General features: G+C 43.9%; 1 protein-coding gene across 1 annotated transcript in view; it reads right to left on the bottom strand.

Annotated features, from left to right (window-relative positions):
- LOC147431314 (Nitrilase/cyanide hydratase and apolipoprotein N-acyltransferase family protein) overlaps window positions 1-23,088 on the bottom strand; it is a 148,168-nt gene that overhangs the window by 32,201 nt on the left and 92,879 nt on the right. Inside the window, exon 5 of the mRNA XM_086493921.1 lies at window positions 6,909-6,983. Coding sequence (XP_086350047.1) covers window positions 6,909-6,983 — 75 coding nt within the window. The remainder of the gene's footprint in view (window positions 1-6,908; window positions 6,984-23,088) is intronic.

Genomic DNA, 23,088 nt, shown 5'->3' with positions numbered 1-23,088 from the left:
AAGAGGTATTAGGATTTACTATGTAGATGAGAAAGAGAATCGAGATGGCAAATCATGAGAGAATAAAAGTCTTACCGAGCCTTTATGAAGGAGACGTGATCATGATAAAAAAAAGCGTGCAACACTTACATCCACATCCTCCTTCCTTTTTGAATCCCAAGTGGAATGTAAGGTACATTGGTGAGGTTTAGAAGTGGAGACCGGAGTAGTATTGGGCATTGAAAATGCCGATCAAAATGATGTAGCTTCCGTCTCCGCCGTTGCCGCATTACTATCACCACGGATCGACGACGAAGGTGTAGAAGAGGGAAAGACCAAGTCGCTGGGGTCGATTGCGAGACGCTTCGGCTTGGCCGCATCTTTCTCCTCTTTGTTGGCTTTGATGGGAGCATCCTTGGCTTCGAATACCTTCAACGATGGCTCGTTGATCGCCTTGCATATTGCTACTTGTTGTCCCTCTAGCTTAAGGAGGTGAGCACGTACTTTAGTTGTGTCGGATTGCCATTCAAAGCCGCATAGTTTGCACTTCCATGCATGTGCACCACCGGCCTTTCCCAACACTCAGGAATGCACTTCGTCCCACCACGAAGCTTTATCCTTCTTCTTCTTTGCACCCAAGGGCACACGTTCACTTGATGCGGAAGCTTGGGCCATGATGATGAGGCACGCGCACGAGCGAGAGAGAGAGAGAGAGAGAGAGAGAGAGAGAGAGAGAGAGAGAGAGAGAGAGAGAGAGAGAGAGAGAAAGAGAGAGAGAGAGAGAGGAAGCTTGAGCCTTGAAGCCTCAAGCTTGAGCCTTGAGGCCCAAGAGAGAGAGAGAGAGATGAGAATGAATGAATGAAGGCTTGAGCAATGAGACTTGCCAAGGGATGCGGAGAGAGTCGAGACTCGAGAGAGGCTTGATGGAGAGGACCGAGGCTAGAGCATGTGAAGCTTGAGCATGAGAACTTCAAAAGTTCAATGAAGCCACCGTTGTCGACCTTGGCCCTTGAAGTTTTGAGGGAGAAATGAGGTTTATAGGAGACAAAGTTTCCCTTATGTACGATAGGCTATAGCCCTCTCACCCCCTCTCCCAAGCATCCAAAAACGAAGCTCAAAATGGTTGTTTTTTTTTTAAACGGCCGCCGTTCGGGTTTTCGCGTTCCGCGTTCCGGTTATGCTCTCGAACGGAACGTCGTTCCGCCCCCGATCGGCTAGCTTGTGTAAGAACGCGTTCCGAGAACGGCAGGGGCCCGTTCCGGCCGTTCCCTGTCACTCTGGTATTCCAAGATCTTTCCCCTTCTCATGGTCTTCAATTGGCTTTATTGTTACAAGATTTGACTTACAAGGGTCTATACGTGACAAGTAAGAACACCTTACCTTTAGGCACCCAGATTTGATCATTCCCTTCATAGTAGCTTTGGGCTTCCAATAGTCATTTAGGAATCCAACGCAACGTTTTCTTACATTTCTTAGAAGGAGTGGGACGTCTCTTACAAAGCTTCTGTTTTTTAGCGTAAAAAATGGTCGCTAAAGAAGCTTTAGGGACCCATTTGTATGTTTTCTTTGTTATATTACGATGAGTCTTGTGTGTCTCCTGCTTCGATTCAGCTCCAGAGGGTTCGGCTATAGGTACAAATGAATAAACCCCTTGGACATGTAATGTTTTGGTTTGTATTTCCTACGGAGCTGATATCTCAGACATTATCGTTTGAATGGCAGGGCTAAGAGTTGGTTTCTGTGTTGTGACACTCTCAGTCCCCCAATCAATAGTACATTTGGTCGCTCACATCTACTTGCGTCCTAGGTTTATATTGCCTTCTATAGTTCCAGCAGATATGACCAAAAAGCCTTGAGCTACGACCCCGTTGTCATAACTGACAAAAGTGTGTTAGGTTCCAAAAATAGTAGTTTTTTTCTTATTGATACCCTTGACTTGGATGGTACTCTCAGATAGAGATGGCTTTCCTAACTGACACCACACTCCATATGATAGCAAATTATATTTAGCTCGTGTCCAATAAGGCGTTATATAACACTTTTCCATCGACACTATTTAACTCAATAGGGTATCGTAGAGGTGTGTCAGAGTCCAACCAATCATCCTCTATTTCAACTTGAAATGCAGGTGTAACTCCAAGGTTGGCCTCTCCTTAGAGTCTAATACGTTGCTGTCGCTCCTTAGCCTCGGCTTGAGCTTGTATCTTTTTCAATTTTGCTTGTATCTTGGCTGTCTTTTGCTTGTATCTTGGCTGTCTTTTTTCAATGGATGGCACATAGCTCCTCTTGGCTTAAAGGATCATAGTATCTTTTAAATTTACTTTCATTGAGGAATCCAATGGTTTCAACTCCAGCAAAAGTTTCCACACGAATGGTACCTTGTGGGGTGATTTTGCATACCCTATATGATCCTTTTCCCGCATATTTCAACTTTTTCTTCTCTTTATGCACTCTATACATAATGACTTTATCCCCAAACTTGATATCCTAAAGTGATTTTGTACAGCCAATTGTCTTTCTTCATTTAACCTCTCAAGGATATATAAACGTTCAACTAAAGGGGTTACCATTCCAACCTTCTTGAGAAGCTACCCGCAACCTAGGAATTACAAACTCCCATGGTATAACTGCTTCTTGGCCATATACCATCTTGAATGGTGTACTATTAATAGCCACTTTGTAAGCAGTACGATAAGCCCATAGAGCTAATGTCAGCTTCAAATCCCAATCTGAGCGATGAGCTTCCACTGTTTTGGTCAAGATAGAAATTAAAGTCCTGTTAGTACTCTCAGCTTGGCCATTTGGTTGTGGATAATAAAGTGTAGACTTATGGTGGGCCATCATGAAGTTTGTCGTGAGTTCCTTTATCACTCCATTTATTAAATGAGTACCATTGTCACTCACAATCTCAAGGGGACAACCAAATTATGTATTAATGTTCTCAAAGAGAAACTTAGCAGTTGACCTTGCATCAGCCTTGCGTGTCGCCTTTGCTTCCGCCCACTTCGTCACATAGTCAGTGGTAACAATAATATATTGAGATTGAGTGTTACGAGCTACCGAACTAATTGGGCCTACAAAGTCTAAATCCCATTTTTCAAATGGTTCAGTCACTTTAATAGGATGTAAGGGCATCTTATCCTTTCGTTATGTGATCTTGTAACATTGGCATTCATCACACTCTTTTGCAAAAAGTGATGCATCCTTGAATAAGATAGGCCACCAATAGACTGATTACAACACCTTTCTAGGAGTTACTTCCTCTGAAAAATATCCTCCAGCTATACCCATGTGGGCTTCTTGCAGTATGTATAAATACTCTTCCTCACGAGCACAACATCTAAGAATATCGTCCTTCCCTGGCTTGTAGAGAGTTCTTGCAATTAGAGAATAAGGTTCACATGGTTATTCTAGCTAAGTCACAACCACCAAAAGAAAGAACCTACTAAATTAATTCCCTCCGTTTTTTTTTAGATCCCCAGTTTTTTTTTTCTCGTTGCTACGTTCACGTCTTCATCAATGGTAAACTACAAATAGTCATCAGATCCCTCCCATTTTCTATGGATCCATAGTTTAGTTCACCTACTTATTCTTATTGGGTAGTTGGTTAGGTTGCAGAATCCTCCTCAGGTAGCCTCGTCGGAACGAAATGAAGATTCCTTTAATAGTTTTCGAGCTATATAATTACGAAGCTCTTTGGATGGAAAACCATTAACTAAAAAGTTCACAATCTTCTCACTCCATTCAGGCATGGTCTCGACTACGAACAAAGAAAGATCGGGCAATGCATCATCGATTCCAGTAGGGGCTTCACCATTGGATATGCGAGACAAATGATCCGCCATAATATGTCTTTTATAAGGTCTCACCACAACGGTAAAATCAAACTCAAGACGAATTAATAATCATCGTGTAATTCTTCCCGTGGAACAAGGTTTATTCGTTAGATACAACAACACTTGATGATCCACATAGAAAACAAACTTGTTGGCAAGAAGGTAGTAGCGAAATTTCTTTATTGCGTAAATCATAGCTAAACCTTTCCGCTCTGTAGTGGTGTAGTTCCTCTCGGCATCATTTAATTGACGACTGGCAAAGCTAATGAGATAGTCCAATTTATGTTCTCCTGGTTGAGTTAGAACACACCCAATAGCCAAGTTGGATGCATCAATATGCACATGGAAAATTACATTCCAATCGGACACTCGTAGGATGGGAAGGGAGCACTTGTCAAGGCCCTTTTTTAATAACTCATAAGCATGGTCACACTCCGCGGTCCAGTAGAACTCAATAAGAAGCTTGTACAATGGGCGAGCTATCTCGGCAAAGTTTAAAATAAACCGCCGGTAATAACCAACATGGCCCATGAATCTTTGAACTCCTTTATAGTTTGTAGGTGGTGGCAAATTGAAAATGGCTTTAATTTTGCTCTCATCTGTGGAAAGCCCATTTTTGGACACTACATGCCCTAAAAGGACTCCATGTTTAACCCAAAATTGGCATTTCAAAGGGTTTAATGAGATGCGATATAATTTACACTTTTCAAACACTTTTCGTAAACATGATAGATGTTATTTCCAAGAAGAATAAACACAAAGGTCATCTAAGAAAGCTTCGTAAAACTCCCTCAAATATTCCCTAAAAGCAATGTTTATTAATCTTTGGAAGGTAACAGGGACATTGGTTAAGCCAAAAGCCATAACACAAAATGCAAATACTTCAAATTCGGTTATAAAAGCAGTTTTAGCTTGGTCCTCTAGTGCAATTGCGATTTGATTGTAGCCAGAGTACCCATCTAAAAAGCTATAAGCTTCCATCCCTGCAACTCTTTCAAGCACATGTTCCGAATATGTGCAAGGGATAATAGTCACTCCTAGTGGCGGCATTGACTTTCTTGAGATCCATGCACACTCTGAGTTTCCCATTCTTTTTTGGCAAAATAACTATTGGAGACACCCACTCTGAGTGCTCATAAGGGTATATGAATCCGCATTTGATAAGCTTTTCAATTTCTTCTTGAACAATCTTTGCATACTTAGGATTCATTGGGTAGGGTCGTTGCTGGACTGGTCTAGCCGTGCTATTCATGGGAATTATGTGTTGCACCACGGAAGGTGGAACACCTTTCATATCATGATATGTCCAAGCAAATATATCCTTGAATTCCTTGAGAAGCTCCTTAAGTACATATTCCTCAGTCTATGTCAGATCTTGGGCAATGAAAACAGGTTTGCTAACTCTATTTCCTTAACTATCGATGTACCATCATAGACTCCATTACTTCCATCGGTAGGTGTTCTCTAAGCCTTTGTATAACCTTACGCTCCTCCGTGGTGTAGGATTTGAAATGCTCGGGTGCAGGATGTAAATCTGTGGGGTCTTGTTGTTCTGTGGACTGTGATTTCTCTTCCGCTTCATTTATTTTTAAGCTAGCACTCAATTTTGTTGTCTCCTTACAGTACGGCTCAGCTTTGGCTTCTCTATAGCTGCTAGCTGTGCGATGTCAATGGGTATTCAGCCCAATTTAGGCAAAGACAGAGGATCCCCAATGGTGCGGGCATAGGAGAGGAGAGATCCCTAGCCCTCTAGAGGGCACTCATATATGGTCAGTGTTATAGGCATGTAGATCTCTCTCTCCAAATCTGGTGTGGTGTCAGGAGGAGGAGCAGATTGCTTCATCTAAGACAATGTTAGGGAAGGTTGCCTTTGTTGAGGCTGATTCAATGGTCTCGTGTGCAGGGGCAGATGGCAGTAGCAATAGCACTTGTGTGTACCAGGGGTCTATTCATCGAGGGCATGCCACATCTATGCAATGAACACTTGTATATGCAGTTGTGTATCAATATGGAGAGCCTCTCTCTCTCTCTCTCTCTCTCTCTCTCTCTCTCTCTCTCTCTCTTAGTGATCTTGCTTCTCCATAGTTGTATATGTATGTGGCACCGCCAGTATTCTCTAGTGTCACAGGGTCATTTCAGATTTGAGTCAGATTGGACTTGAAGTATCCACCAGATCAGCGGCCAGTCCATGTCTTCATTGCAGCTTCCACTACCTATTCCGACAAGTATACCATCCAGCCGCTACCCCCGAAAGACATCCAAGAAGTGCAAATGCTGTCCATTGGGGGTCAGCCCAGCTCTACCAAAAATATCCTTAACTCAACTGACTCACCAGTCGCTATACTGGCATGTGCAAAAGTATTGTTGCTGACTGCTCTAAGAGTAAGCATCAAAACTGAAAGTAATGGTGTATACTGCGGGTATCCAGATCATCTCCCAACTCACAAATACTCCACCCTCTAATATCCGGATCATTTTGCAACCCACAAATACTCCACCCTCCAATAAAGAGTTGGAAGCTACCTAGGCTACTGCGATAGCAACGGTCCAATGATGAGGATCAATTGCTCAATGGCACCAATGACCATGCCCATCCGCATTTAGTCCAAGAGCTTCTCTTCCTGCCAATCCAGCATAAGAGGGCACACACCAATAAACCCAGGGATATTTTGATAACTCCCCGCTGATGAAAATCTTTGAAATCACTGCCCTCCATTACCAGTCGTCTTGCCTTTCTTGATTGTTAGATCCCTGAACTATTTACTTAACGGCCTCAATTTTGCAGTCGCGTCCTTGGTTTGAGAATCAGAAGGTGCCTTCAAGTCTTACCGCTGCTTGAACATTGCCTTTATGGCCTTCTCCTGCATATGCTTGGCATATCTTGAAACTTTGAATACCCTACGAAGTGAGCATTGGTTGCTAAGGTGGTGTCCCTGGTGGTTCTTCGTTAGATTGGTAGAAAAGTAAGCCAATACTCAGAAAGACCAGTCTCAAAATCTGAGTACAACCACGTTTAGTACCCATAGCCATCACTTAGAACAGTCAAACCATAGTATCAGTTTTAAACAAACAAAAACCTGAGAGAGAGCATACCTCGAGCAGCATAAAGCATAGCCAGTTCTTGAAAGCGTATATCATAACAAATGCCTACAGCGATCCTACCAACATCTACAATAGGCATTTTGAGCAGTATCAGCACATATAAAATAATGGATGATTGCAAGCAATAAAAAGAAATGTCTGGACTAAGGAATTGACAACAACTACGTGAAACATCTACCTCTATTAATTTAGAGTCAAACTCCTAACGTTTCAGAGGAAACTAAGACCCTTAGCTTGGAGAAGAATACTCATAGAGATGCCATCCTCTCCTTCCTTGCTTAAAGAATTTATGATATCGTTGGATAGAGTAGGGTAGCTGTATGAGAGTATTTGATGGAGGTGCAAAGACTAGACACAAATAAACAGGGGGCAAACAAAGTAGCTTAGTCCAAACATAATGCTTGTAAAATTGAATCTATGCTTTTTATTCATCAAATTTTCTTTTGGAAGGGTTACATCATCATGCATTACGTGGGACTAGTTCTTTGATTTGGTCTACGAGTTGTCATCACTAGAAAATCTCTTAGACCTCTTACAAGATGTAACAAACTTGGACACTCCAAGTCAAGATTCTACCACGACACAGCAGAGATTCACTTCAAAACAGTTCACAGTTCACAATTGATTCAACACGCCTGGCGGAGTTCCGTGCCTAGAGATATTGGCCCCAAAGACTGGCGCCCCTTTCGGTATTTCTTTTTGTATTAATCTGAGTTAAAAATACAAGAGAGTGGGAGGGTTCTCACTCTCAGACTCTGCGTCCAAATGCTCTGAGTTGTGAGGGCCCTACCCACTTATTTATAAGTTACAAGGGATGCCCAAAAGTAGAGCCCCAAAAGCTTCTCAATTCAAAAGCTCTTAAAATAAAGCATCTATTCCAAAAGCTACTTAATTAGCTTGCGTAGAATTTCAGTTGCGCAAAAGCAAGTATTCCGTACAGCTGTCGGCAAATCACGGAATTTTTGTACACATGCCACGTCAGCCTGTCAACGAAAATTGCACCAGAAATTGCGGGAGTCCGTACAATATGAGACGTCAGCATGTCAGCGGTTTTTCTGGGACTGTCTGCCTGCTGGGAATGTGTCCGGTGTATCTGGGCATGCCACGTCACTGATTTGTGACATACCCCCCTCTTGAAAGCATTGTAATCGCCCTCGATTACGCTTGCAAAACAGACAGAGGCCATAAACTGTCTGAGCGGACACTAACTGTTAGTACCGACGCACTAGGAACGACACATCTAGCACATGTACCAATCGACCATCACATCACTAGAGATGACACGACATCACATGACAAATCACATTCAACAATCATTCCAATCTTAGACCATGATTAATCGGCCACGTATTTAGCAATCGCATCTAGATCCAGTCGGGACCTCTCAAATGCCTGATTGACTAATCCTTATTGCAATCATGTCTATAGAGATTTATCAGACCAAAATACTGCAGTCATTTCCTCTATCATTTCCTGCACTCAAACAAGTCAAGTACAAATCAATCAGTATCATTTTCATTATCAGGAATTCCAGTTCATAAAGTCATACAGTAGAATACTGTCAGCTCAACAGTATCCCTGAAACCCAAAGGGACATCGGTGACTTTCTATCAAATCAAAATATCGGGGCAATCTGTCGACAAAGGAGCGGAGTGACTCCCCTCTTGTGCAAACCCGCTGCACTAGATTCGCCCATGCTGAAGTCAGGGTTCTATCGGAGTAGACTATGCTAAACCGAATGCTTCAAGGTAAAGGTTCACAATCTGAGGAGTATCTGCCAGGTCCTCCTCCTCCATCCACTTCGCATCCAATGCGGGATAGTTCTTGAATTTAACCAAGAACCGCCTTATCACTTTACCTTTTATCTTTCTATCTTTATGTGCCAGTATCTGTTCTGGAACGAGTATCTCTTCCGCTTTCCTCCACTTCGGGTTGCTCATCTGGCTCCCCATCATCGCGCACATCGCCTTTAAAAGGCTTTAAGAGACTCACATGAAAAGCATTGTGAATTCTCCAAGTATCGAGCAGCTTCAGTCTAAAGGAGACATCATTTATCTTTTCTTTTATCTGGAAAGGTCAATCGTATCTCATGCTAAGCTTTGGAAAAAGCCGCTCCTTTCCCTTTTTCTTTCTCATGCGTGCCTTCTCAAGACGTAAGAGCACCCAATCGTCCTCCTTTAATTTCAAATCGCGACGGTGTCGATCTGCTGCCTTCTTGTGTCTTTCCTGAGATTTTGCTAAAGCCTCCCGGACCTTGGCAAAAGTAGTATCCAAGTCCCTCATGTACTCGTCGGCTTCAAAAATCTTATCTTTCGTGCTTAGGAAGGGTGGAACCTTCGGAGCACCTTCAATAATCTCAAATGGCGCCTTCCCCGTTGAAGAGTGGATCGTGTTATTGTAGACAAATTCCACCAAGGGCAAAAACTTTTCCCAATGAGTCTTCTGATTTGAAATGTAAGACTTCAATAAATCCAGTACGACAGAATTTGCAATCTCAAATTGCCCATCTGTTTGTGGGTGGAAAGATGACGAGAATTGCAACCGTGTGCCAATGTTCTCCCAAATAGCCTTCCAAAACAAACTCGTGAATCGGGGATCTCTGTCAGAGACAATTGTCTCAGGCATGCCATGTAATCTCAATATCTAGGCAATGAACAGTCTCACTAAGTGATCCGGCTTGACTGTTTTCTTCACTGGAATGAAATGAGCTTGCTTGCTAAACTTGTCAATAACAATCCAGATACCATCGTGCCCACTCTGTGTCTTCGGGAGATCAAAAATAAAATCCATAGCAATACTTTCCCAGGGGCGGATGGGTATGGGTAAAGGTTGTAACAATCCTTGTGCTTTATGCCTCTCAAACTTGACCTTCTGGCATACCAAGCAACTGCATACAAAATGGTCCACATCCTTCTTGAGTCTCGGCCAAAAGAAGTATTTCTCCACACCTTTCAAGGTCGTATCAATGCCGGCGGTGCCCCGTAAATGGTGGACAGTGGCATTCGGTTAAAACCTTTTCCCTCAACGACTGTGTAACGCACAACATCGTTTTCTTCATCAAGTAGCCATCCCGAATGGAATATTCCGCTACTGCCTCCCCATTCTGTATTCGACTGAATATATCTGCAAAATCTGTGTCTGTGGCATACTGATCGACTGTATCCTCGAAGCTTCTATGGTGTATCGCGGAAATAGCCAGAACCAACGGCTTCCAAGACAGAGCATCTGCTTTTCTGATAGTTGCTTATGTGACAAGAAGTAGCGTAAACTTTGGTGATCTGTGAAGACCGTAAAATTGGCTCTGAGTAGGTAATGTCGCCACTGAGTGAGAGCATGGATAACCGCCAAAAGCTCTTTCTCATATATCTGTGCTGTCAATTCCGGCCTTGAAAACAATCGGCTCTCGTAGGCAATGGCATGGCCTTCTTGCATTCAGACCACACCCAGACTACGACCACAAGCATCACAATATACTTCGAATGACTTCTGCAAATCCGGCAAAGTCAAAACTGGTCATGTAGTAAGTTTCTCTTTCAATGTCTGAAAGGCAGTCACCTCTGGGGGTTCCCACGAGAAAGGGACTCCTTTCTGTGTCAAGATATGCAAAGGGGAAGCAACCTCTGCAAACTTTCTAATGAATTGCCGGTAGTAAGAATATAAGCCCAAGAAGCTTCTAACTTCATGGACATTCTTCCAATCGGGCCAATCACGAATAGTCTCAATTTTGGTCGGGTCCATCTGCACTCCTGCTGCTGAGACGATGTGTCCCAAAAAGTGTATCTCTGGTAGGAAAAATTCACTCTTCTTTGCATTAATCACCAACTTGTGATCTCACAATGCCTGAAAGACCTGTAGCAGATGTTCTCTATGTTCTGCCTCATCCTTGGAGAAGACAATAATGTCATCAAACAAAAGATCTGTACTCTCTAAAAATTCTGTCAAGGTCGCTGGAGCATAGGTAAGGCCAAAAGGCATCACCAAAAATTCGAATAAACCGAAGGTCATCCCAAAAGTTGTCTTGTATACATCTCCCGGCAAGACTCGGATCTGATGATATCCGCTCTTCAAATCGAACCTGTTGAAACAAGAGGATCCTTGGAGTCGGTCAAGAATATCATCGATCCTAGGAATCAAAAATCTGTTCTTGATGGTGATTTTGTTGAGAGCTCTATAGTCAATGCACATTCTCCAAGATCCATCTTTTCTTCAAAACCAACAACACCGGAGAGCACTAAGGTGAAGTACTCGACTGGATAAGACCCTTATCCAAGGTCTTTCACTTGGTTCATAATTTCTTCATTCTAGGCTCGGCTCATACGGTAAGGTGGCCGATTCGGTGGTGTGCTTCCAGGTATCAGATCAATGGTATGATCCTCAGGGCGAGCTGGCCCTCAAAAAAGCAATCGGCATGAGTGTGGAGAAAATCTTGGCTTTCTTTATCAAGGTCAGACATATTTGTCCTATGTTCATCATTCAACTCTTTCAAAAAGGTCAGACATATTTGTCTTCTGTTCATCATTCAACTCTTTCAAAAAGATCTAGTAAACAAACAGACTAGATTTCATTAATTTTGAAACGGCCAAAGCCGATACAATAGGGACAGACTCGCCCTTCAGTTTCACATCAAGTACAATGGTTCGGCCCTTTTCAGTAGTCAATGTCGCTTTCCTCGCCCGATAATCGACCACGGCGTTGTTCTTATGGTACCAAGGGACTCCCAGGAGAACATCACAACCTTCCAAGGGCATTATGTAGACGTCCTCGTGCCCCAAATACCCCTGACAATGCAACCGAAGTTTGTCAATGGCAAGTGTAATGGCCACATCCTTGCCGGGTGCCGCTAGAACTACCTCTGCTTGTGGTCCCATCCGATCGGGTGTAATCTCGAGTCGCGCCGCCAATTCACGTGAAATGAAGTTTGCCTTGCCTCCTCCATCAAAGAAAATCAAGGCTTCTTGGTCTTTCACTTTGCCCCAAGCTCGGCAAAGTTCTGTACTTTCATCAATCGTACTTGGGTCAATACCCATCAATCTGGAACTAGTCCTGCATTCATCTTGCCTTTTCGTCCACGTTCCTCAACCGCTTTCGAACTCTCTGGCCTTTCTTCATCTTATTCTTTCTGTGCCTTTTTAGGGCATTTCACGGAGATATGCCCATGTTCCCCGCATCCAAAACACTTCCCCTCTTTGATGTAGTTGGCTCTCTCCCGAAGAGTGAGCCGGGGTTGTGCATCCTTATCTTTCTTTTCTTGGGGGCTCTTCTTCTTTCTACTTTCATTTTTAGAAGTATGTTCGGTTCTTTGCGTCATGATCTCATCTGTGGGGTAAGTTAAGACTGCCTAAATGTATGGCAAAGCCCCGTTTCGCACGACTCTTCAGTTCTTGAATAGAATCTGACTTTTGTTCTAAGCAGTGATCTCGGATCTCTGTAGGAAGTCTGCAACTAAACCGCTCAATCTGTTCTTTAAACGAGATCTTCTTAAATGAAGAAGCAAGTAGAAAAGAGCTCCAAAATCTCTCGCAATATGCGTCCAAAGTATCTTTCTTGGTCATCCGGAGATGATTCCAAGCAGTTCCTATATCTCGTTCGTACTCCCGAGTCAACAAAGAAGAAATAAAAAGCCCTTTTCAGCCATTTAACTGGCGCTTTCTTGTTGAAAAGAAAGGGGGACCACCATGTTCGAGCATTTCCCTTGAAGCAAGGGGTAGCCCTCCGAATCTTGGAGTGCTCTGAGTATTGCCCTCCAGAGAAAGCTATATCAAACTGCTGTCTGAAGGCCAAAGCCTTCGAAGCATCTCAGAATCCAGAAAAAGTGTCAAATTTAATTGACTGTCCACCTTTAAATTCTTGAACTTTCTTGCTTTTATCCTCGAGAAAGTCATATTGGTTGGCTTTATAAAAATGCTTCTTCTTTGCGTAAAGTCTGTGATCGTTGGAGTTCGAACTATCCGAAGACGAGTCCTCTATAGAACTATCAAAAACTGGACGAAACTTAGGCTTCTTTGCCTTTTTGTTGCCCTTTCCGAAGCTTTGCTTTTTGCTTCGCTTTTTCCCTTTCCTGTCTTCTTCGCTCGAGTTAGAAGAGCTAGAAGATTTGTCAGCAGAAGAAGAACTGGATACTCCTTCAAATCACACAAACATCTTCTGCTTTCTTGCCGAGGCAAAAGTAGATTGACGACCCAACTAACCGGGGAAGTCAGTTCCTTTCTTCTGCTTTTTGGCTTTGTTGTTCGCGTCAAAAAGCTGGGTAATCCGTGTATCAACCACCTCTTCCAATTCTTGCTATGTAAACATCCTCGGAGTAGGAGGTTTCTTGAGTGCCAGTTTGAGGGGTGGCTCTGTGGCTTTCTGCCACTAGGTGTGCACTTCGTCGAAGGATGTCTGAGTCAAAAATTTAGCAAATTTCGGATCCTTCGCAAGGTTGATCATCATCTTTGTCGCATCGTCAACCAATTGTCGACGTTCCATCTCTTCAATCTCCACTTGAGTAGGCCGAGGCGGGCCGTACTCTTCGTGAGAATCTTCTTCATGATCTCTTTGCAGAGGAAGTCGACTGTTCGTTGTTGGAATCCATAAGTGCCGTGAGAAAAGGATCGGATTTCCTGGTAGAAGAGAAATCGGCCACGTTCTGATACCACTGTAACAAACTTGGACACTCCAAGTCAAGATTCTACCGCTATACGACAGAGATTCACTTCAAAACACTTCACAGTTCACAATTGATTCGACACGACCCGACAGAGTTCCGTGCCTAGAGATATTGGCCCCAAAGACTGGCACCCCTTTCGGAATTTCTTTTTGTATTAATCTGAGTTAAAAGTACAAGAGAGTGGGAGGGTTCTCACTCTCAGGCTCTACGTCCAGATGCTCTAAGTTGTGAGGGCCCTGCCCACTTATTTATAGGTTACAAGGGATGCCCAAAAGCAGAGCCCCAAAAGCTTCTCAATTCAAAAGCTCTTAAAAATAAAGCATCTATTCCAAAAGCTACTCAATTAGCTTGCAAAAGCAAGTATTCTATACAACTGCCCGTGAATCACGGAATTTTCGTACGCATGCCACGTCAGTCTGTCAGCGGAAATTGCACCGAAAATTGTGGGAGTCCGAAGGGTATGCCACGTCAGCATGTCAGCAATTTTTCCGAGACTGTCTGCCTGCTCGGAATGTGTCCGGTGTATCTGGGCATGCCACATCACTGATTTGTGACACAAGACATTTGGGTCTGTAATTGTTTTCTAATCTTTCTTTCCCCACAATTGCTGCAAGTGATTCAAATTTCTTGGCAACTTGAGCAATCCTAACCATTCCAGAGGTCAACCCTCTGTAATAATTCTAACCTCAACCACATCCTAAGTTGAAGCAATCTTAGATTTGGGAATAGTCCTTTGGGCCGTCGTTAACCTCAATGAAGAACAGACGGAAAGGCTTCTTGGTGACGAGTGAGAAACTACAGTCAATGCCCTTTCAATAAGTCCCGTGTCTTCGAAAGATCTGGTGGCTCCCTTGGAATGCCCTGGTTGAATTAATCCACTACCCCAATAGCTGGCTTCTTTGAACCTTGTTAGATTTATCTTCACCATCCTAGCTTCTCCTAGCTCTGACCATGTCATCCTATTGTGACCCCTGTTTTTGTCTGTGACGAGTAGAGGTAGGGTTGTGGTCCTCTAAAAGTAGTCTGTAAGCTATGATTGTCCGCCACCCTCTAGTGCCGCTACAGGTGCAAGTAGTGTCTCTCTATGTCTATTTATTTTTACTAGAAAAAGCCCAAACTGGCGCTCGTCTTTAGACTCCATGATCTGTCATAGAGTGGGTTGTCCTATGAAAGGACCCTCATATCTGTCTTTGATGCTCTCTTATGCTCTACATCTCTAGATAAAGTGCTCCTTCTCCTCAATCACCCTCTCTGTGCCAAGCTTGCAAAACCTCTCAGCTCGGGGATATGAGCAGCTCCTTTTGCCTCTTATCTCTAGCCGGTGTAATGATACGAAGCGTGTGGATATCGCGAACCAAAACCCGAACTATCGGTACAACCTTGGCCACAACTAAAGATGATGTGCGAGGAGCCTCCAAGACTTGTCATCATTCCAATGGTGGAACCAATCTTGGAAAAAAGTGGAAGGCACTCTCATCGTAGGCCATGGGAAACACGCCGAGATAGGTAAGTCTGCCTCCTCCACAAGAGCACCTGATATTGGATCAAAGCCATGCGCCACTGTCGAAAGTAGGTTCTAGTGGCACGCATGCGCAACGGACTCATGGAGATCACTCTGGTCCCTAGAACTCAATCTGATAATATCCTCGCCCAAACATCGGTAATCCTGTCCACTTCAGCAAGAAGTCGGGCCTGTCACGAGACTGTGACAATATAACCGGCCTGTACAACGTAGAGGGCGGTACTATTTCAATTACCTGTTAACTTTACACAGAGCACTGAGAAGGGAAGAGAACACAGTTGCGTCCAGCGACTAGAATGTCACTGCGCACACGAGACCGACACCCTGTAGGCCCCAAAGACTGGCGCCCCTTTCGGTATTTCTTTAATTTAGAGAGAGAGAATTACAAAAAGAGAGTCCCTGGAAGATAACACCTGCATCCAGCTAGTACGCTCCAGATTCGGCAAAATTTCGGTAGCATGACGGTACCGAAATTAATCCGAATCAGTTTCCAAGCTCAGGACTCTATCCCACTGGCGTTATCCCTCAGTCGGGAGCACAAAACAGTAAATTTCAGGTCGCTGTAATTTCTGGTTCAGTCCTGTTTTTGATCTGATTTGGGCACACGACGGTCCCTACACTGTTCCCTGCACCTTGGGCTTGGTGCCCCTTGATTCTGGAAACATTCTGGGCACAAAACAGTCTCAAAACAGAGTAAAAACAGCAAGTAGACAGTGCTGAATTTACTGCGCAATCGAGAGGTTATCACCCTCTCGTGGACCTGCTTTGGTGCAGCAGCTAGCTACACCGGTTCCTGTGCAAAGAGGCTCTTGCCTCGGCATGAAAGCATATTTCCCCACAGCTGTACATAGGTCAAATGAGAAGCCCACTAGTGGGGCATAACATACTGTACGTAGGGAAGAAAGAGAGCAGTATGTAGCGTGCAGGGCATCACTCCCGTCACCATACTGTGCATAGAGGGCAAGGTAAGCATTCCATAGCTTCTGTGCCTGCTACAATCCACCTGAGGCTGAAAATGGCGCCCCCTTTGTTGATATGCAGCTCGTTTTTGCCTCCCAGAGTGGCAAAATCGCTCACAGGCTGACACGTCGCCCAGTTTTCGAGTTTGGGCTTTCCCTGCTAAAAATATCTCAACTGGTGCATCAATTGACTTGGCAGCAGAGCAATAAAATGTTCCCCTTGTCATTCCAGAGCTAATGACACGAACACATTTTCCGATCAAAAATAGCAGTTCCCTAAATTTTAGGAGATGCTTCCATGGCGTCCCTATCGGTCTCCTGACCATCATTGAAGACTACCATTTGACCAGCATCTACAATGTGGGTTAATTTACTGGCCCCTTTCAACTTATAAAGTTGCAGTGACTTGATGAGTGGCTCAAATTCCAGTTTGGCGCACACGAGCTTCCATACTCATTAGAATCAGTGCTAAATGGCCCGGGCAGTCCCTGTCTGACCGACCTAGATCCCCGATGTGAGAAACCCATTTGGCTGCAGCCGTTTCACACTGGCCATGCAATGTCCACTTGCACCTTTTCAAGGGTTTTGGGACAAACAAGTAAAAATAAAATAAATATATCTAATACTTATTTACGGAAGGCAACAAGAAAAATACACCTCCTGGTGACACACCCCACCCTTGAAATACTGCAAGCGACCTCGCTTGCATGCCAATAATACATGCGGATATCTCCTAATAGCACATATATTCTATGATGGGAATCCAAGATATACATGCTTCCGGAAATGTAGTGTTGGTCGATTAAACAATCCCACCAACCTGGCTACGACACATATATCAAGCATAGAAGTCTTCTAGTGTACTCTTGAGCACAAACTTCTCTAGCTAAATTCTGTATGGAAAGAGTAGATACAATTGCTTAACTACTCTCTTGAGCATCATGAACATTGCTCTTGCCTTGCTCCAAAAAGGCTGCATCAAGTCACTGTGGGTTCCATCTGAAAGGCTTCAAGATACAATTGCAATAGTTGAGGTGAATCAACCAATTCAGATTCTTCCATCCATTTGGCATCTAACGATGGATAGTTTTTGAACTTCACCAAATAGCGTCTTGCAACTTTTCCTCTAACCTTTCTTTCTTTATGTTCCAATATCTGTTCAGGAACAAGGATTTCATCCAATTCTTCCACTTCGGGTTGTTTCTCATCAAGCATATTCTGTGGCACATCACCAACAAAGGGCCTTAGAAGGCTGACATGAAAAGCATTATGTATTTTCCAACCTTCTGGTAGCTTTAACCTGTAAGCTACATCGTTGATCTTTTCTGAAATCTGAAAAGGACCATAATATCGCATACTAAGCTTAGGAAACAAGCGTTCCTTGCCTTTCCTTTTCCTTAACCTGGCCTTTTCAAAGCGCAAAAGCACCCAATCACCAAGTGAAAATACAAGTTCACGACGGTGACAATCAGTAGCTTTCTTTTGCTTAGCCTGAGTCTTCTCAAGAGCAATCTTTATCTTCCTGTATGTTTCATCCATATCTTGCACATACTTGTCTGCCTCAAATATCTTGTCCTTAGTCTGCAAAATGGGCGGGACTTTCTTCCCTCCTTCCACTATCTCAAATGGTGCCTTTCCTGTTGACGTATGCACAGTGTTATTGTAAGCATATTCAACCAATGGGAGATGGTGTTCCCAAGTTGCCTTGTGCTCTGAGACATAACATTTGAGCAGGTCCAAGACAGTAGAATTTGCCTCTTCTGACTGTCCATCAGTTTGCGGATGAAACGAAAAAGAGAACTTGAGCGTAGTGCCCATGTTCTCAAACAATGCCTTCCAGAAAAGACTCGTCATACATGGATCCCTGTCACTGACAATTGACTGAGGCATCCCATGATATTTAAAGATATTGCTCATGAATATCTTGACCAGGTGTTCTGGCTTTATCTTCTTCCTAACAGGAATGAAATGGGCCTGCTTATTGAAACTACAAATGATAGTCCAAATCCCATCATTTCCTATTTGCGTCCTTGGAAGATCAAAGATAAAGTCCATTGCTATGCTTTCCCATGGTCTATCACGGATCGGCAATGGCTGCAACAATCCCGGATGCTTTTGCCTGTCAAATTTAACTTTTTGGCAAACTAAGCATGATCTTACAAATGTGTCAACATCTTGACGCAAAGCTTGCCAATAGAAGAATGCCTCAACCCCTTTCACTGTCGCATCAATTCCACGATGCCCAGCATAAGGTGGAGCATGGCTTTCCATCAAAATCTTTGGCCGTAACTGTTTGGTAACGCATAACTTTCCATGCATCATGAGAAAGTCATTCTTAAGCATATAGTGCTCATGATGTTGCCCATCAACAAGCTGGTCATAGATCCTTGCAAAATCTGAATCTTCAGCATATTGTGTCTTCATTTCGTCTAGTTCACAATGGTACGGAATTGACACTGCTGAAATTTGGGGCTTTCGTGACAACGCATCAGCCACCACGTTCTTTTTCCCTTGCACATGCACAATCTGAAAATGGAACATTGACAAGATGTTTGCCCATCGCATGTGCTTCTCAGACAACTTCGTATGTGTAAGAAAATATCGCAAGGTTTGATGATCCGTTTGGACAACAAAATCAGCCCCTAGCAAATAGTGTTTCCAACTAGTGAGAGCATGAATTACTGCCAGCAATTCTTTCTCATAGACTTGCAAGTTCCTTTCAGTCTTCAAAAGAATTCTGCTCTCATATGCGACTACTCGGCCATTCTGCATTAGAACTGCGCCAAGACTATGGCCACACGCATCACATTGAACCACAAAAGGTTTAGAAAGATTTGGCAAAATAATTACCGGATCTGAAGTCAGCTTCTCTTTCAAGAGTTTGAACGCTAAAATTTCCTTGGTTGTCCACTTGAAAGTGACTCCTTTTCCTTGCAGTGCATGGAGTGGAGAAGCAATCTCAGCAAAATTTCGGATGAGCCTCTTGTAATAGGAACATAAGCCTAGAAAGCTTCGAATGTCATGTACGGACTTCAAGTCTGGCCATGACCTAATTGCTTCCACTTTAGCGGAATCCATGCGTACCCCATCCTTTGAAACAATGTGCCCAAGGAAGTGAATCTCTTGCAAAAAGAACTCACTTTTCTTCGCATTAATGAGTAGCCTATTCTTGCGTAGCTCATTGAAAACTGCAGTCAAGTGATCCCTATGCTCCTCTTCAGACTTTGAGTAGACAATCATGTCATCAAAGAAGGTACCCACGAAGTTTCTATGTGGTCTAAAATTCTGTCCATCATTCTATTAAATGTGGCAAGAGCATTTGTGAGACCAAATGGCATGACAAGAAACTCATAGAGACCAAATGTTGTCCTGAACGCAGTCTTATGGAAATCTTCTGGTCTAATGCGTATCTGATGATGCCCGCTCTTTAGGTCTATTCTTGTAAACAATGACGCTCCCTCAAGCCAATCAAGAATGTCATCTATCCTCGGTATGGGGAACCTGTTCTTGATGGTATTCTTATTCAAGGCGCGATAGTCAATGCACATGCGCCATGAACCATCCTTCTTCTGCACTAAGAGTACAGGCGAACAAAAAGGGGATGAACTGGGCTCAATCAGCCCCTTCTCTAAAATCTCGTTGACCTGACCCATAATCTCTTTCTGCTGGGCTGCACTAACCCTGTATGGTGGTCTATTCGGTGGACTAGAACCTGGCACAAGATCTATAGTATGATCCTCAGGTCTCTCAGGAGGTAACTCCCCTGGCAAAGAGTCCGAAAAACAATCACTAAAACCACTCAAAAAAGTTGACCTGTCTTTATCTAAGGTAGACAAATTAGATACAACTTGAGGTACTTCTTTTGCAAAGATCAAGTACGCAGAAAGATGATTCTTTATTACAAATGAAATAGCAGAAGCAGAAACAACTGGAACAGACTCGCCTTTAAGCTTTACATCAAGGACATGAGTCTTTCCTCTATGTACAAGGGTAATCTTTTTGTTGTAAGTATCCACCATAGCATGCAACCTGTAACACCATGGGATACCCAATAACACATCACAGCCCTCAAGCGGCATAATATAAAATTCTTCCGCATCCACATAGCTCTGAATGTGCAGACGAAGCTTTCCCAGAATGGGAGTAACAGGCTCTGAATGTCCTGGGCATGCCAAACCTGCTTCGCCTGTCATACCCATCTCCTCTGCACGAATGCCCAACTTTGATGCCAATTCTGGTGATATGAAATTTGCACGGGCTCCTGGATCAAAGAAAACCAGCACTGTCTGGTCTCTAACTTTGCCCCAAGCTCTGCACAGCTCCATGGCATCTGTGTTTGGCTGATCTCCAACCAAATCTGGAACAAGTCCTGCACTCGGCTTTGGCTTCTTCCCTTTATGGTCTGATTTGTCATTCTTATCCTGTGACTTCTTCTGTGGGCACTCATTTGCAAAGTGTCCTTCCTATTCACAAATGTAGCATTTCTTGGCTTCCCTAAGAGCTTTCCTTTCTTGAAAAGTTTTGCCAGAAAAATGCCTTTTTTGTCCTTGTCCTCGTTCCGAAGAAGATTTAGATTGCTTCTTGGACGTATCAGCTTCTTCAGTGGAGGACTTCTTTGCAAGAGACTCAGAAGGCTTTGCTGCAACATTGCCCTTGATTGAAAACTGTTTGCCCTGGGCCCCTTTCTTGTGGCTATTAAATCCATCGAAATCTCCCTTCGACAGATTGTTGGCCACTCTTGCATTCTCTATCAATTGAAACATATTCATGACAGTAGTCTTTGTGCAGTAGTCCCTGATTTTCTTGGGCAATCCGCAACAGTACTTCTTAATTTGTTCTGACAAAGGCACAAACCTGTAAGAGGTGACTGGCAACAGTGCGGCCCAAAACCGTTTATTGTACTCTTCCAGATTCGCACACTGTTTAGCATTCAACTCGTGCCATTCCGTCATCACATCCACTTCAAAAGTGTTTGTCAACCATGCAGGCGCAAAAAGTTGTTTGAATTGGACCCACGTTGTTGGGGCTTGACCTTGTTCAACAATGCGGTCCACCATTGAAGCGCATTCCCTTTCAAGAAAGTGGCAGCCTTGCGTATCTTTGAAGATTCTGTGAAGTTGCCTCCAGCATAAGCTACATCGAACTGCTGTATGAAGGTCAAACCCTTTAATTGGTCCTTAGTTCCTCTGAAAGTTTCAAACTTCACTCCCTGCCCACCTTCCTTGTAATCCTTAGGCTGACTCAAAGGAGCCACATTATCATAAACAGGTGCCTGTAACAGTGGTGCTCCATGAGTGTTCATTCCAGCACTTGCATCAACTATTTTCCCTGTCATATCTGCATTTTGTACGTATGGCTGCGAAAAACCAGCCATACCAAATTGTGTTCCAGGCACTCGAAACTGGCCATAGGCACCCTGAAAACTTGGTTGGACACCCATGTTCGCGTACATAGGGTTACCCATGCCTGTTTGCATTGTCCCGAACACATTCCCTGGCATATAACCTATGGAACGTCCAGCCATAGCTTGAAATACTGAACCACCTCCAAAATAACCAGGATAAGTATTAGGTAATGGAAGGGTCTGACACATAGCCTGTTCATTGCTCCCATGACTATTCACAAACGGTTCCTGTCCAGCTAAAGCAAGTTGCTTTGGATCATTGGACACCGCTAGTTGCTCAACCACATGGGCTTTCCCTCGAGCATCATGAGTCCTCTGCGCATTGGAAATCTCCTTTTCCTGCAACGGCTCAGTCATGCCCTGTGTAGGAGGCTGAAAACCCTGTGTCGGAGCCTGTAAGAATTCCTGCATTCTTGGGTTGTTAGCCAACTGCTGAAACATGTCCATGCAACAACGCAGTTGGAATCTAAACAACCTGTCCTCTTCTTGAAGAGTTCAAGGAATTTTCTCTGTGCCATGTGAGGAAGATCCCTCTTCAGGTACTTGGTCTCTCTTCTCTGCCATATCGACAAGCTCTGTGTTGCTTTCACCCACAACAATCCACGTTGCACTTTTTAAGAAAAAGTGAGTATCCCGTCGATGGAACCATATAACCGGCCTGTACAACGTAGAGGGCGGTACTATTTCAATTACCTGTTAACTTTACACAGAGCACTGAGAAGGGAAGAGAACACAGTTGCGTCCAACGACTAGAATGTCACTGCGCACACGAGACCGACACCCTGTAGGCCCCAAAGACTGGCGCCCCTTTCGGTATTTCTTTAATTTAGAGAGAGAGAATTACAAAAAGAGAGTCCCTGGAAGATAACACCTGCATCCAGCTAATATGCTCCAGATTCGGCAAAATTTCGGTAGCATGACGGTACCGAAATTAATCCGAATCAGTTTCCAAGCTCAGGACTCTATCCCACTGGCGTTATCCCTCAGTCGGGAGCACAAAACAGTAAATTTCAGGTCGCTGTAATTTCTGGTTCAGTCCTGTTTTTTATCTGATTTGGGCACACGACGGTCCCTACACTGTTCCGTGCACCTTGGGCTTGGTGCCCCTTGATTCTGAAAACATTCTGGGCACAAAACAGTCTCAAAACAGAGTAAAAACAGCAAGTAGACAGTGCTGAATTTACTGCGCAATCGAGAGGTTATCACCCTCTCGTGGACCTGCTTTGGTGCAGCAGCTAGCTACACCGGTTCCTGTGCAAAGAGGCTCTTGCCTCGGCATGAAAGCATATTTCCCCACAGCTGTACATAGGTCAAATGAGAAGCCCACTAGTGGGGCATAACATACTGTACGTAGGGGAGAAAGAGAGCAGTATGTAGCGTGCGGGGCATCACTCCCGTCACCATACTGTGCATAGAGGGCAAGGTAAGCATTCCATAGCTTCTGTGCCTGCTACAATCCACCTGAGGCTGAAAAGGGCGCCCCCTTTGTTGATATGCAGCTCGTTTTTGCCTCCCATAGTGGCAGAATCGCTCACAGGCTGACACGTCGCCCAGTTTTCGAGTTTGGGCTCTCCCTGCTAAAAATATCTCAACTGGTGCGTCAATTGACTTGGCAGCAGAGCAATAAAATGTTCCCC

Source organism: Adiantum capillus-veneris, chromosome 21 (assembly GCF_014529385.1).
Source record: "Adiantum capillus-veneris isolate H3 chromosome 21, ASM1452938v2, whole genome shotgun sequence".
In the NCBI taxonomy this organism is placed as follows: domain Eukaryota; kingdom Viridiplantae; phylum Streptophyta; class Polypodiopsida; order Polypodiales; family Pteridaceae; genus Adiantum; species Adiantum capillus-veneris.
This window is presented reverse-complemented; position numbering and strand designations above follow the sequence as displayed.